This window comes from Nanorana parkeri, unplaced genomic scaffold (assembly GCF_000935625.1).
Source record: "Nanorana parkeri isolate BGI_ZX_2015 unplaced genomic scaffold, ASM93562v1 scaffold64, whole genome shotgun sequence".
NCBI lineage: Eukaryota > Metazoa > Chordata > Amphibia > Anura > Dicroglossidae > Nanorana > Nanorana parkeri.
The window spans coordinates 2,775,192-2,791,250 of record NW_017306332.1 but is presented as its reverse complement, the minus strand read 5'-3'; the positions used below and the strand labels follow the sequence as shown (position 1 = coordinate 2,791,250).

Genomic DNA, 16,059 nt, shown 5'->3' with positions numbered 1-16,059 from the left:
TCATTTTTTTTTAGAAGTAGTTTTGGTAAAATGACAGAAGTTTTAAAGTTGAATTCTACAGCAAAGTAATTGTATATAGCATTGTTCCCATTTCCCAATCAATAAATAGATTCATGTGCTTTGTATTCCGCCTTATTCTCTATTCTTATTTGCCTCTCACCGTGTTTGCCTAGTCCTTTTCTGGCATGGAAAGGAGATGGGGTGACCCCATAAATTAAAAGGGTGGCAGGATTGGGGGGGAGCTACATTGATCTGCGTATCACTTTTTTATAGAGCGCCAAGTGCTCTGTGGTACAGAGACCTCTGATCTAGGCAGCTAGAACAAATCAAGGCACAGGTCATATACTCTTAGGCTCCTGCAAGCAGCCATGGGGAAGATGCTTAAGTATGCATTTAATATATTTTTTTTCTAGAAGTTCTGCAAATAATCCAGGCATGCTTCTTCTGTTTTTAAATAAGTTTGTAACTGTTGATTTAGCAAAATAACAAGTATAGCTGTAGAGAGGTGTGTCACAACTAGCACTAATTACTATGAAGCACACCCCAATGTAAACTTTTGCCCAGTATGTGGTTTTTAGGCTTCTTCTACACGACCCATTTTTGGATGTAACATTAAAGTTTTGCCAGTGATACAAATAGCAGATCTGACATTTGGAATTAAATTGTTAACAGCAAGGCCACTCCTGCTAGAACCCATTTGGCTGGCTTCTTTTTGGTCTTCAGGTTAAATGTCCACACATAGGTTGGGCCCCTGATTTTAGTTTTGTACACGGGACAGTCATACATGTTCTTCAATTCTTGTTTGTCGATTGGAATTGCTCTGACATAGATAACAGGCATGACTGGGGTCAGCTCTTTGAGACGAGCCTCGGATATCACACCTGCCTGGATGTCCCACCTCGCACCTAAAAAGACAAAGTCCGTAAAACTGCTTTGTACATAATTACATCCAAAATAATAAATCAAATTCTGTTTTCTAATGTCTTTGGCATTCAACCATACACAAGAGCAAGACAAAGTGACAGCTATTGTCTATAACTGTACAGGTGACATCAGCTGTGCTCTTAATGAAAAACAATGATAGCATAGAACATCTAACCTACAGAAGCCGATGTGGGCTAGTGCAGTGCATGTTTTATTTTAATACAAATGACTTGCTCTTTCCTTACTAGGATGTGACAATAATTGGCATATTTTTACCTTCCATAAACAGTCCATGAATATATGCTCCCTCACGAGGAGGATGGCCAAAGTCATCTTTTGCCTTCTTTGTCACATCAACCGTTAAACACATTTTATCCAATGGCCACTCATTCTTCCGTGCCATGCTCTGCATAATTGCTGGGAAAAGATAAAAATTGAATTTCTTCAAGTGATCTTTTAATGCCAATAAAGTTTATTGTATACCAGTAAAGAATCAGTCCCCACATTGGAATCCACCTTCTTAAAATGTAGAAAATTAAACCTCGGCCTAATAACATTTACCACCTACACCCCATAAAGTAAGTCGGAGTCCAATCAAAATATTTCCTCCTTAGCAATATCATTTCTGATGCCATACAAGAAATTGGCAAGCGTGCCTATGCGCTTACCACTGAAAGCCATCAATAGTGAGCATGTTCCTGCGTACAAGTGCGACGTCTTCCCAGAGAGAGACAAACAATATGTGGTCAGGCCAGGGTTTATCTAATATAATTACTTTTGGTTAAAGTTGGCCTTTTTCACTAGTTGTAAAGATATTTGCTATAGCTCAGCTATGAATTTTCATCTGGTTCAAGTTATTAAAAGCACTGTTAACAAAAAATGGCACTTAAAAGGCTTCTAGGGAAATTCACCTGTTAAGAAGGATTGTGGGTTGAAAAATCCAGAAAGCCAGACGACTGCTGGTAACACCAAATCCTGTGTCCACATATCCAGTTCTCGACATCGCAGCAGCAGATCAGTAATCCTAGGAATGATGTATTACAATTCTTAAAGCTGGAACTAAAAATCAGTGATATGGTACGATACATCCTAGGTGGAAGGTTTATTTTGCGCAATATAAAAGTGTAGATGGACAAATCTCCAGCTGGGCTACTGTATTCTGAGAGTGACGGGCGTGCCCTAAAATTTTTCTTTTGGCTCCCTCAATTTTCAGATTGAATAATGCCGGATAGAAAGGTGCTGATGGCCACCCATCAAATTAATTTCATCTGGTTCATCAAGAACCAGCCAAAATTCATAGAGTATGGCCATTTTAACACTAGAAAAACATTTGGCCTGGATTGCTAATTAAATATACATTTATCTAATTGAACATCATTGTAATATTAGTCACCATGTGTTTTAACAGCGCAGTATACATAAAGAAAAGATTGCTAAATACCAGTGCCCTAGAGCAAATGTTGATGGATATGCCAGCTTTGTCCAAGAGTCAGGAACACTGTCATAGTACAGTGCAGTCTGCAGAGCCTCCATATCTGAGGAGATGGTGAGCTCCCCCTAGAAAGACAAAGTCATGTCAGTGCTACTGGCTTTCAAGTTATGAAATGAGCTTCAGTAAAGCCAACTGACCTTCAGTCCCAGGTCAAGTTCTTTTAATGACCTCCGGATCTCTTTCATAAGGATATTCATTCTCTCACATTCCTGGAAACAGACCAGGATGTATGGACTCCTCTCTGTGGTCTTCTGCATTATCTCCTGCAAATTATATTCTTCTGGAAGCTTTTCCAAAATGTCATCCAAAACGTTTTTCACCTGCAAAGAAAAGAATAGACGGTAAATGCTTTTTCCATATAAAACAATCTATATATTGGAATATATTTGTTGTAACCAAGAAATACAGCTGGTACATATTACAAATGTTCAATTTGAAAACTATCCGTACCCAGGTAAGCAGTAATATCCATGCGTCCAACAAAGCTTCTTTATTGTTCCCAGAAAGCAAAATTCGATGTCCCGATTATATATGGATAGAGGTAATAGGGGAGCAAAGGCCTCCCAATAGACCTGAATAAATATGCTGCCACATATGTGGAGAGGTCCATGCTGGCATGTCTGTTTTAGTAGTTTTAAATATAAAGTGATTTTCTTAAAACATTGTCAGACATTATTTGTCTTTTCTATATTCAGTAATTGATTTATACGGATGTGGTACTGGCCTACCCCAACTGATCTAATACTGTTATAATCAATGTGTTATTTTTTATGTCTATTATATGCTGTGTACATCACTGATGTATTACACAGATAATCCATACATTTGTGTTTTGGTTACAAATTAAAGCAGTGATCTTGGTGGAAACCCATGCAGACCCTACGCAGAATGTACACTGGTGTGTATTTAACCACTTCAAGATCAGGTGTTCAGACCCCCTTCCTGGCCAGGCCATTTTTTAGTGTTCAGCGCTGCGGTACTTTGACTGACGTTTATTCCGTCATGCAACGCTGTACTGAAACGAATTGTATACCATTTTTTGGGGACAGATAGAGCTTTCTTTTGGTGGTATTTAAACACCACTGCTGGTTTTTATTTTTTACTATAATTAGGAAAAATAAAAATTTTTTTTTTTACATTGTTAGGAAACATTTATGATTACCCAGTTTTTTGGTAAAATATAAAAGATCGGGTCACGTCGGGTAAATAGACAACAAACATGTCGAGCTTTAAAATTGCGTGCACCCGCGAAATCGCAGAAAACTACCATACCCAAAATTGGCCATAGGCGACACTTTAAAAGCTTTTACCGCTCATCAGTTTAGTGTTATCAGTGATTGATGGCCCTACAATTATTGCTCTCACTCCGACATTCGCGGCGATATGTAACATGTGCGGCGTAATGGGCGCAATCGTCTTTTTGGCACGTATGCGCCCCCGATGCATGTTTGCATGCGTGTATGTATGGGTGGGGACTTTACATTCATTTTTTCTTCTTTATGTGTAACTTTAAAAAAAATTGGGGGAGGGACTTACATTTTTTTTTCCTTTTTTTTTCCCCCCACTAAACTTTATTGCTATCACATACGGGCACTAATTAAACTCCCCTATGTGGGGGTGGGGGGGTTGTTGTGTGTGTTCCGATCGGCACCCCATACACGCGATCCGCCAGCTCTAAAGCCGGCGGATCGCTTGTATGGTAACAGGCATCGCTGCCTGTTTGTAAATATCGGCCGTTTCCCGCGCGTGAGGGGGCGTGTCTGAGCGGACGTCTAAAGACGCCCGCTCAGATCTAGAGAGCTCCCGGACGGCCGTTTTTTTTTTTTTTTTTTTAATACGGCCGGCCCGGAGGTAGTTAAGAAACAAGGAACGAAAAAGGGCGCCTCCATAGTGTAGAATTTGATGGGAAATCGGAACCTCTAGCAGGGAGAGTCTGGAAAGATGTAATTCACCAAATGTGTGTCCTTGTGCCTGGGTGAGAACTTCCGTGGAAAGGTATGTGGAGATAAAGCGTGCCAAACAAGCTGGGGTGTAATAAAACCAGTAGAGGGCTTCATATGAGTTTTCTAAAATCTGAATATTTCTAGAGACCTTGGCAATCTTCAGGTGTCAGCAGGAAGTTATGCTCAATTGCCCAATGAGTCTGATATGCTCCTGTGCCTTTTGGAGGTACTATAAAAGCATACATTAAGCAATCTTTTCTATTGTTTTTATTGTTTTTCTTTAGTGTGTGCATATACTTAAATCTACGTGTATAGATCTCAGTCTGCGAACTGAAACATATTCTTTGAAACGTACTAACGATGGATCTTTATGTATTGATTTCTTTCTATTATTTTTTTTTTCAATAAAAATTTGACATGCAAAAAAGCATACATTAAGGATATCAGGCCAGAAGTCTGAGCAGCATTCGCTTTTGAAAAACATGTAAGATGGGATGTAATCTTACAGTATGTATTATATAAAATGTCTGATTTGGACATAGCATACATATCCCAGAGCTGCTGAATGGTTTGAACACCATTGAGAGAGAACAGAGTAAAAATCATGAAAGCCATGCTCTTGCCACCACTTGCATTGAGCAGGGAAGTCTTTATCGGGAAGGAAAAGGGAAAATTTTAATAGAGTAAGATGTGGTGATATCAGGACTGAAATCAAAGGTGGCCTGTAAATGAAGATGGTGTGGATGTGGGAGGAGAGAGAAATGTTTGTGGCTAGATAGTATTGTTAAATGTTAGTCACTGCTAAGCCACCTGCTAGCTTTGGAGAAGATAAGATGTCCTAGTTAATTCTGGGTCTAAACGTGCCCCTTGACGGCATGTATGCAGCCAAGACATAAAATCAGGAAGAGTTGCCAAGAATCAAGGAGGGAATTTAGATGCCGGTAGGAAATTAGCTCAGTAGAGTGATCCATACTCAGGGTTGTGTTTAGCAGGTTAAAGAGGGAAATATGCAGTGAGGTCAGAGACAGTAAAATGTCATCTGCAAACATTGTGATTTTGTGGTCAACTCCCGGTGTTTCCTCAACTTTAATGGCCATGTTTGTTTGTATAGCTTCAGCCAAAGGTTCAAGTGCAAAAATGAATAGGATTGGCCAAGAGTAGGCAACCCTGCCTGGGTGGATGGGAAACAGAAGATTCAAATCTGTAATACTTACATCTTGCCTGGGAAAGACTGTAGAGGGCCGATATCCAACACAAAGTGTGGACTGAATCCTAAATGATGTAATACTGCTACCACGATGTCCAGGGATAATGGCAGAAGTTCCTGTGAGTGGGAGCGGACCAAGTGGTTAAGATATCATATTCTTTGAATATGGTCTTCTGCTTGCCACTTGGGATCTAGCCAGCCTGTTTTTTTCTTTTTTAGCTGGGTGAGAAAAGTGTTCTGTCTGAAGGCTAGAACTTTCACAGGTATCTTGAGATCAATATTAAGGACGGCGATCAGGTGATGATTAAATGAGATTGGTTGTTGATTTGACTAGTGATGAGGGTCTTATTTAGCTTGGGAACCAATACAATGTTTGCTGTTAACATAGGGGTAGAAAAGAATCCCCCTTGTTTGGTTTGGTAAAAACAGGGAGTAAACATAGGGCTTGTTGCTTCAAACATTTTCTCGAAAGGGGTGAAAAATCCATCTGGTCCAGCGTGTTTCGATAGCATGTAATACTTGATTTTCTGAGATGACTGCATTCATGAGATCTCTTTAGGGGGGAGAAGTTAGGAAGGGAGAGACATTGTCAGAAGTCAATGACATATGTATGAGGCGGTGATGATAGGGAGGAGGAAAATTATGAGAGTTGGTGTTAGTATTCTTTGACTATCAGGAGAGGATTACTTGTACATGTATTACGTCTACTGTAGTGTTATTAAGGCAAGCATGGTATTGGGCTTATTACCTTTTGTGTAGAACTTTTGCTGCATCCAATCTACTTGGCCTGTGGGGCACAGATTAGGTTCAGAATATATTTGGTCAAGGGTTTTACAGTTGGCTTTAGTAGGGGGATGACTTTGAGGTGACAGAAGCCTGTCCTAACTCCTGTTCTAGTTGCTGAATGTGGCGCAAATGTTCTTGCTCGGGTTGAGAAGCAGTTTGAATGATATGCCCACAGATAACAGGTTTATATGCTTCCCACAATGTGGATGCAGACAAGACTGAACCATCATTTATACAAAAGTATTCCACGGTCTTGCAGTGAAGTTTTGAAAGAATTTACTCTGTATCAACTAGGAAATTATTAACAGTCCGTAATAAAGTGGTGGGCCTCTGTAGGATAGATCGAGGAGATGAGAAGGGGGTCATGGTCGGAACAAGGCACTGTAAGTATGGAGGCAATAGTACTAGTTGAAGGGGCTTTCTTTATATAAACGCATGGTCAGTACAAGTATGCGTGTTATGGGGGTGAGAATATTATGTGAAATCCTTGGTAAGGGTATGGTGTTCACACTAGATATCGTCTGTACGTAGCACTGCAGGATACTAGAAGTGGTAAAAGGTATTTCGTAGCCCAGTAAGTTGTCTGTGAATTGATTACGTGTTATTTCAGTACAAATTGGCAGCCAAAAGAATGCATCAGCAGTGCATGGGTGGTTCCTTACTATCATACATCTATAACAACAAATATATCCTACCTGTTCTTCCACAGAAGATCCTGAACCTTCACCAATCAGATTATCCTTGGGCTGCAGTTCTAGGATGGTCTTAAAAAGGTTATCAGATGTCACTGTTAAGAATTCAATCTCTGCATTTGGGTGGAGTCCATATAAGACAGGGTTTTCAGCAGGCAACATTTCCTCAATATAATCATGGTATCCGATATAATCCAAGTTTGGTGGAGCCTTGAAACCGGGAGCTAGAAATAGCTCTCCATCCAGCTAAAACAGAAAAGATATTTTAATTATTTTTGCGCTCCTTTCTTGGCTTGGTTGTCATTGTGTTTCCTATTCATAAAGCTCTGCTATCTCTTTACTAAAATTGCTTGATACTCAATTCAGCTTTAACTGCTTCCCCAGACGGCGGCCCCTAACAGCGGGTGGCCGGTTTTGCACATCTTTGCCCACCCACCCACCCACACGTCATCGGGAAACATGAACACCGTTTACAGCCAGTGATGACATATTGACCGGCTGATCTCCCCTCCGATCACTGAATGAGGAAGTGATGTGTATAACATTACTTCCACTTCCAGCCTGTCATTTCTCGGGCTACCGGAGAAGAAGCTGGAGCCCTAGGTGACATTAGGACTCTTAAAAAAAATGAAGTTTTCAGAAATGGGTATATTTGTGTGAAACACGGGCCTGGATATGATCTCATTAGCTAACATTTGCTCGGTTTTTATTCATGTTCAAATTCCCAGTGCAAAAAGTACATGTTGGAAAGTTCAGTTGGTCAGACTTAAAGCTTAACTGAACTTTCAGGTTAAATTAGCTAAATACATTTACTGTGCATCCAAACATTCTGTCCCCCCTTGCTCTCTGTGTAGAAGTAGTGGTCTCTGCAGAGATCTGACACCCCGACTGTTAAGTCAAATCTTTACTTCTCTAATGAGCATGAGCTTTGCCAATTGCAGAGTTATAAGTCTGACTCAGTAGGCAGTGTGTCAGACCAATGCAGACAGACCACTCAGTAGGCTGCTGGCAGGGAACAGGATTTTCTACTCAGACTGAAGTTACTTTAGAAAGAAAATGAACATTAAACACATTGGGGGGAATTTATCAAAACTGGAGCAGAGAGAATCTGGGGCAGTTGCTGATGGCAACCAATCAGCATCTGTCTTCAGTTTGCTCAGGTAAGATTTAAACATGTCAGTTAGAAGCTGATTGGTTGCAGTGCACATCTGCTCCAGATTTGATAAATTCCCCCCATTTTGTTTTGATGCACCTGGAATGTATTTAGCAAATGTAAAATTAGAGTTCACTTGGCCTTTACATTCCCATTGTCAGGGGTGCAGATGTGTGGACAATGTATGTCTCAGAAAAATTAGTCCATTCTGCATTATGAAAAAATGAAAACCGCCATTTGAAATTGTTAATGTTAACATTTTTATAGGCCAGCAGAGGTAACATTTGCTGCATTATAAATCTGCCAAATGTTACCTGGATTTGTCACTGAAGAATAATACATCTCGATTATTGGGGAGCAGCAGAGGCGATTCAGTTCAGCGAGTGTGTGGACAAATCTGGAAACGTCATGTTCCAACAGGTGTCCAGCAATGGATGATCATGGAACTGATCGATAGTTGTATAAATATTCCCCAAAACCTTCAAACTAGACTCATGTAAAGGAATGACTTTCTCTGAATTATACTCTCCATAACAACAGACAATGTCTTCATTTGGAGCAGTCTGTTACTGGAGATGCTGATGAAGAGTTTCCATGTCATACAGCCGTCATGGCACCACCTACAGACAATCTCCTAATATCTTCCTTGTATTGTAAAGCGCTGCACCAACTTTTGGCGCTATATAAATCCTGTATGACAATAATAATCTCATCTGTGATGCCTACTGTTCTATATAAACACATACAGTGAGATATGCGTACCTAACAGCCTTGTAAGAATACACATTCTATACACTCACAAAAACATTCTTGTGCCAAGCTCTTCACATATTAGAATATTAGATTACCATTGCTGTGCTCATCAACTCCTCTAAATATGTCTGACATAACCTTCTGTCCCAGTCATCAGTTATGTGACCACCATACATAATTTCTCCAAACAAGTAGCGTAAATCTTCCCATGGCACCTGTGGTTAGAGAATAAAAGATGAATATGTAAAATACTGTCTATAATGGCGCAGACCTTGCCACAGCACTCACACGGCTGACAGACAATACAACATGTACATTTTGTTCTGGAGATATTAAGCAGGAAGATGAGATTTGTCTGGCGAAGCAGAGAAACATGGAACAGTACCAAGAAAGAATAGAAGAGTCCATGTGAGCTTCAAACTAAGACAGCGACCAATCATCTTCCTTCTAAGCTAAGGTCTAACAACCTGCTTCGTCTCTTCCTCATATCAAACATTCCCGCCAAATCCACATTTCCTTACATGCAGCTTCATTCCCAAACTCAGCAATCTTCAACAAAAAGACCACAGCACACAATTGTGTGCTTCTATATGCACATGGGACCCCTCAGTGACTGCACATTATAACATCACCCTCTGCACACGTACATACATGCCCTCTCCATGGTCATTCCCTGCTCTCTTTGTACACGTACATACATGCCCTCTCCGTGGTAATTCCCCCTCTCCCTGCACACAAACCTGTACACGTACATACATGCCCTCTCCGTGGTAATTCCCTCTCCCTGCGCACAAACCTGTACACATACATACATGCCCCCTCTGTGGTCATTCTCCTCTCCTCCAGCACACACCTGTACACGTACATACATGCCCTCTCTGTGGTCATTCCCCTCTCTCTTTGTACACACCTGTACACGTACATACATGCTCTCTCTGTGGTCATTCTCCGCTCTCTCAGCACACACCTGTACACGTACATACATGCCCTCTCTGTGGTCATTCCCCTCTCTCTTTGTACACGTACATGCATGCCCTCTCTGTGGCCATTCCCCTCTCTCTTTGTACAGGTACATACATGCCCTCTCCCTGGTCATTCCCCTCTCCCTCTGCACACACCTATACACGTACATACATGCCCTCTCCGTTGTCATTCCCCTCTCACTCTGCACACACCTATACACGTACATACATGCCCTCTCTGTGGTCATTCTCCTCTCCCTCAGCACACACCTGTACACGTACATACATGCCCTCTCCGTTGTCATTCCCCTCTCCCTCTGCACACACCTGTACATGTACATACATGCTCTCTCTGTGGTCATTCTCCGTTTCTATATGCACATGGGACCCCTCAGTGACTGCACATTATAACATCACCCTCTGCACACGTATATACATGCCCTCTCTGTGGTTATTCCCCTCTCTCTTTGTACACGTACATACATGCCCTCTCTGTCGTTATTCCCCTCTCCCTTTGCACACACTTGTACACGTACATACATGCCCTCTCCGTGGTAATACCCCCTCTCCCTGTGCACAAACCTGTACACGTACATACATGCCCCCTCGGTGGTCATTCCCCTCTCCCTCTGCACACACCTGCACACTTACATACATGCCCTCTCCGTTGTCATTTCCCTCTCCCTCTGCACACACCTGCACACGTACATACATGCCCTCTCCGTTGTCATTTCCCTCTCCCTCTGCACACACCAGCACACGTACATACATGCCCTCTCCGTTGTCATTCCCCTCTCACTTTGTACACACCTGTACACGTACATACATGCCCTCTCTGTGGTCATTCCCCCCTCTCTTTGTACACACCTGTACACGTACATACATGCCCTCTCTGTGGTCATTCCCCCCTCTCTTTGTACACACCTGTACACGTACATACATGCCCTCTCTATGATCAATACAATCGAGTGCTAGAAAAATACCTTTAAATAAAAAGAAATCTCTTAGGCGAGACGGTATTCAGACTGGACACCATTTCATCTTCTTTACTAACAATCACTTTACTGACTGAACAGCCTAAATCAGTCCCGCTATCTACGTGTACATGCATGTGAGCAGAACTGATCTTATTATTGATATGATTATATCTCTTTACTTCATGGAAGAAAGTGTTATGTACGGTACGCTTCTGCTGCTCCTTCCAGAAATGTTAGTTGTTTGGCTGTCAGGCTCATCCAGTGGCTTCAGTCCTTTACACTGACCCTTCCCCACAGGGCTACTGGTAAAAGAAGCTTGGGCTGTACAAGTCCAGCATTTATACTTACCTTTCCATGGTCCGTGCCTTCAATTGCCCCTTGTCCGCAGCACCTGCTCTCCCTGACACGCTGTATTTTCTTTTAGTTGCTCTTATGTCACTACAAGATGTATGAGCCAGCAGAAGGAACCACAGAACACGGCAGGGGGGGGCAGCTGTTTGACATACCCAGACGTGTACACTCCTTGCAGCAGCCGAGGAGCAGCAAAGCAGTGAGATTTGAAGACATGGGCCACTGAAAGGTACGTATAAATAGACAGGGTCACTTTAAATCACAGCCTGAAACATGTATGCATATGTACGCATATGAAACTGTAAGGTATGACTTCACTGGCAACTTGCTTTTTATTGGCTTTTTTCTGAAGCCAGAGGTAGTCGCCTATTTAGCATTGGAAAGTCAGCAATGGAGGTGTACATGGTTCAGGTTTACTTTAGTTATCACATAGATAGATGGGCCGTATTTTTCACATTTATTATCTACATTAGAAACATGAACAGACACAACTGAGAAAGATGAGCACACAACAAGACACGAGTTTAATTCTACCACATCACACACATCCTGCTGCCAGCCATTTAATAGCAATTCACACTGCCACCTGAACCCAGCCCACATAAGTATTATTTTTCAAAGTCACCTTGTTAATTTAATAAGTGTGGCATTAACTTGTTTTACCTTTCAAATCAAATCACTCATCTCACCTTCATTTCATCTCGAGTAGAAGATCCGGAAGAATGTCACAACAAAGTGGCATCCTTAATACATAATAATGACACGCGCAAGAATCTCAATGTTATTTATGTGTGTGACGTGCTGCAAATTGCTTCCATCATCAAAACTAATTGTAGTGATTATTAATGCAATGTTAAGGACTGTCACATTTGCTGTATGTAATTACATTTCTGCCAATGCTTCATTACCTGCCTAATGAATAAGGAACACATGTACATGGAATCCACTGGTTTGGTAATGAGATAAAGGGCATTTCTCCGACATGCCTGATATTTCACAGGCTTATGGAGACTTGCTGTGTATTTAGAGTTAGGCAAAACTATTTATTATAGAGGTTTACAATGAACCAGACAGGTATTAGGGAGAGTTTAGCCATGATGCTTTGTGTAGGTTCACAACCATCTGCAAATCAAAAGTCCTAATCACTTAGGGGGTTACTCACAAAGCTGCCGAAGGCAGCTGAGTGAGTAACCCAGCCGAAGTGAAGCGAGCCGAACGCCGTTCGGCTATTCACTCCGGCTCAGTACTGCCTTCGGTCAGCCGAACATGCTCATATACTTACTTGTTAGCATAGCTATTAAGGCTGTCCTGAAAATTTTTTGTACATTTCATCCGCAATTGTAGCATAAGGACATGTCTAATCTAATGTAATCCTAAATAAACAGTAGAATAGTTATTCTAATTAGTATTATCGAATTGACCCTAAAGTGCAATTGTTTTTCAGAGGGAACAAAAGGGTGAGACAATGTTGGATCTACAGGTGTTAACCATGTTATAATAGTTCATTCACTGCATGTGCTGAATCCTGGTGCTTTATCCTACCTTTGTGTTGGCCTCTAGGTAGTTATAAAGTACATTGACACAGATGGTGAGATCTCCAGCATTGAAAGGGTAGCTGCGGTTCCACCCCTGGGGACCAAACTTGAGCCGTCCAGCAACACAGGCGTGGAAGTAACACAGAGAAAAGAGGATGCTCTTGAACTCCTGCTCTCTTGCGCACATCTCAAGTGTATCCTGTAAATCATGAAGAGAAGGGGAGCAATGCAACCAATACAACTGCCTAAAGAAAATTACCAATAAATCCACCAGAAAGGCCTTATAAAACAAGTATGCACTAAACATGCATGAACGTATTTTACCAATGCAGTAGCGGCATGTGAAACCCCCTTCATTACCTCACCATTTTCCAGGCCTGTGAAAGTTTGCCTGAGAATTACTTTGTCACACAACACTTAAACCAAAATCATTTTATATCATTTTTTGAGACACAGAGGTTTCTTGTGGTCCTATTTTAGGCCAAAATAAAAAAAGATGAAAAGAACAAATCTGTGTCCCTTACTTTCTGTTACAAAACATATAAAATAAAAATGCCAAACACAGAGGAGGCGAAATGGCTAAGGTACAGGTCACATACAGTGGGAGGATGGAAATGTAGGGGTCAATGTACACATGTGGAATTCTGATGATTGCCTGTGAAGCCAGTGTTCTAGTGAACACTGGCTTCTCTTGCTGCCTGGCTTCCTGACCAATCAGGAAGCTGGGCGGCGAGCCATGAGGTGCTGTCTGGCTTCCTGATTGGTGAGGAAGCCAGGCTGCCTAGCAACAAGTGAAGCCGGCTTCCTAACCCATCAGGAAGCCGGGCGGCACATCATGACCCGCCTCCCGGCTTCCTGATTGGCTAGGAAGCCGACTTCACTTGTTTCTAGGCACCCTGGATTCCTGACCAATCAGGAAACCAGGAGGCGGGTCATTACACGCTGCCGAGCTTCCTGATTGGTTAGGAAGCCAGGCTGCCTAGCAACAAGTGAAGCCAGGTTCCTAGCCAAACAGGAAGCCAGGAGGTGGGTCATAACCCACCCCCTGGCTTCCTAATTGGAAAGTAAGCCGCCACCATACTCCCTCGGCACCGATAAGTTCCGGTATCGGAGGGAAGTATTGGAGCATACTCAGTATTGGCACCGATAATAGTATCAATATCTGTGCGCATCCCTAGTTAATACATAAGGTTAGAAATTATTTGAAAATGTATTCTTTACTCTACCCTGCCTGTGATGCAAGAAGAAGGGGAGGGCATTGCAATGTAAACATTGCCATGAGACTGCTGTGATAACCAGTCACATTGATCACCGGGCACAGAGCCATTCTGATCGGCTCTGCTCTGTGTCTCAAGCACTGCTCTGTGTTCTGCAGCCGTGACAGCAACAGTAGGATGTACAGGTACGTCTGCCTGGAACAATGGGGCTGCAGACCGGCTGTCCGCAGGTGGGTGAGAGAAACTTGTATATTGCATTGGACTGAAACCGCTCATAATGCCTCTATCAGTCAGGATCCAAGAAGAGAAAAGATGTCTCATAAATTTACAGATTCATTCTTTTCACTATTTGTAACAAGCTTATTAAAGGAAATGTAGTCTTTTCAATTATTTTTACATACAAGTGTAAGAAAAGATCAGATTGTATAGGTAACGCTACCAATGTGCGATAATGCCTTAAAAAATAGATATATAATATGTAATAATGTTTGTAAATGAGTGTTGGGCACATTTGCCCATTACATACAAAAGTTCTGCTCTGATGCCTTTATATATAGCCACCCTTACTCGGAAAGGACATGGTATATATTACTACACTAAAACACACTGAGGGGAAATTAGCAATACTGGAGCAGACCAAATCCGGAGCAGCTGCCCATGGCAACCAATCAGTGTCGGTCTTTCATTTCGAAAGCTTAACTGAACAAACTGAAGTGAGAAGCTGATTGGTTACTATGGGCAACTGCTCCAAATTCTGTCTGCTCCAATTCTGATAAATTCCTCCGAATGTCTTGGTACAGATGAAAGAACAATCAGACCATTGTGGTGATGTGCATTATATATTTAGCCAAATAGAAAAAGGATACATTGAGGTATAGGAAATTTTGTTAAACAGATCACAGATTTTTGCAATAACTGAATAGACCAACCAATGGAATTACATGATGTGAGATGCAGCAGCTATGTGTGGACCTTCATGGCATAAAACACTCAAGATACAATTAATATCAGAGCTCCTCCCATTGGGTGGCGAGATATTACCTGGTCAAAGTTGTAGAGAGCTGAATGCAGGTTAGCCAGCATTCCTGAAGGTGGCTCATTTGTGATCTTTATGGAGTTCTCCAGTATTCCCTGAGGAATGATATGTTCCTCTGGACTAGACGCTGGCTCAGCACTTATGAAGATCCGGTAGTCCTCATGGCTTCCTATGCTATACTTTTCAAGAAGCTTTTCCAAAGTCCCCAGCCACTTAGCCACTAAGTGGACATTCTGCCAGCCAAAAATAATAATAATAATAATAATAAATGAATGGATTACTGAACAAAATTTTAAAATAATGACATATATTCATAGGGTCTGTTTATGAAAAATAAAACAAAGAAAGATCTGCTCAAAAGTGGAGAACGTGCCCATAATGACCAGTCAGGATTTGTCACATATTCTCTCAGAAAATAAATATGGAATCTGATTGGTCGTTTTGGGCAAGGTATCCACTTTTGCACAACATGTATTTTCTCCAGTTTATATACAGTAAGTATGTCACAAAATATAATAACAATGAAGATCATCAGCACTCAAAGGATGAGCTTAAATCCTCGCGTTCATTTATTGAAGAATCACTTCACATGCATTACAAAGCCAATGTTTTGGGGCTACGCAGGGTCCCTTCTTTAGGATAAAAATAGTGTCATAGGTCACTATGTTCGCCCTGAGGAAGGGACCCTGCATGGCTCCCAAAACTTTGGCCTTGTAACGCATATGACGAGATTCTCTTAAATAAATGAAATCTTCAAAGAATGTAATTCATTTTATCCACGGTGCAATTCGTGGTCGCTTCAAGCACCCAGGTTACTACTTTTATCCAGTCAAGAGTGCAGCAAGATATCTATTTATCTCTTAATAAACACAAGGATTTAAGCTCATCCTTTGAGTGCTGGTGATCTTCATTGTTATTAACTTTGGATATGCACGGCGCCATCCGTGGACATCACTGCGAGCCCCACGGCTAATAAAAGCATACTGGGTCCTGATTGCTGTAAGGAGTGCAGGGGGTACTTCTGGTTACCA

The 16,059-nt window shown here is 41.7% G+C and overlaps 1 protein-coding gene across 1 annotated transcript in view; it reads right to left on the bottom strand.

Annotated features, from left to right (window-relative positions):
- Window positions 1–650: 650 nt before the first annotated feature.
- The window catches only part of DNAH11 (dynein axonemal heavy chain 11), a 216,756-nt gene continuing 201,347 nt past the window's right edge, over window positions 651–16,059 (bottom strand). The window contains exons 75-83 of the mRNA XM_018576316.1: window positions 15,034–15,261; window positions 12,783–12,974; window positions 9,046–9,165; window positions 7,048–7,290; window positions 2,554–2,736; window positions 2,366–2,481; window positions 1,836–1,948; window positions 1,201–1,341; window positions 651–905 (exon numbers count right to left, since the gene is read on the bottom strand). Coding sequence (XP_018431818.1) covers window positions 658–905; window positions 1,201–1,341; window positions 1,836–1,948; window positions 2,366–2,481; window positions 2,554–2,736; window positions 7,048–7,290; window positions 9,046–9,165; window positions 12,783–12,974; window positions 15,034–15,261 — 1,584 coding nt within the window. The 3' untranslated portion in view covers window positions 651–657. The remainder of the gene's footprint in view (window positions 906–1,200; window positions 1,342–1,835; window positions 1,949–2,365; window positions 2,482–2,553; window positions 2,737–7,047; window positions 7,291–9,045; window positions 9,166–12,782; window positions 12,975–15,033; window positions 15,262–16,059) is intronic.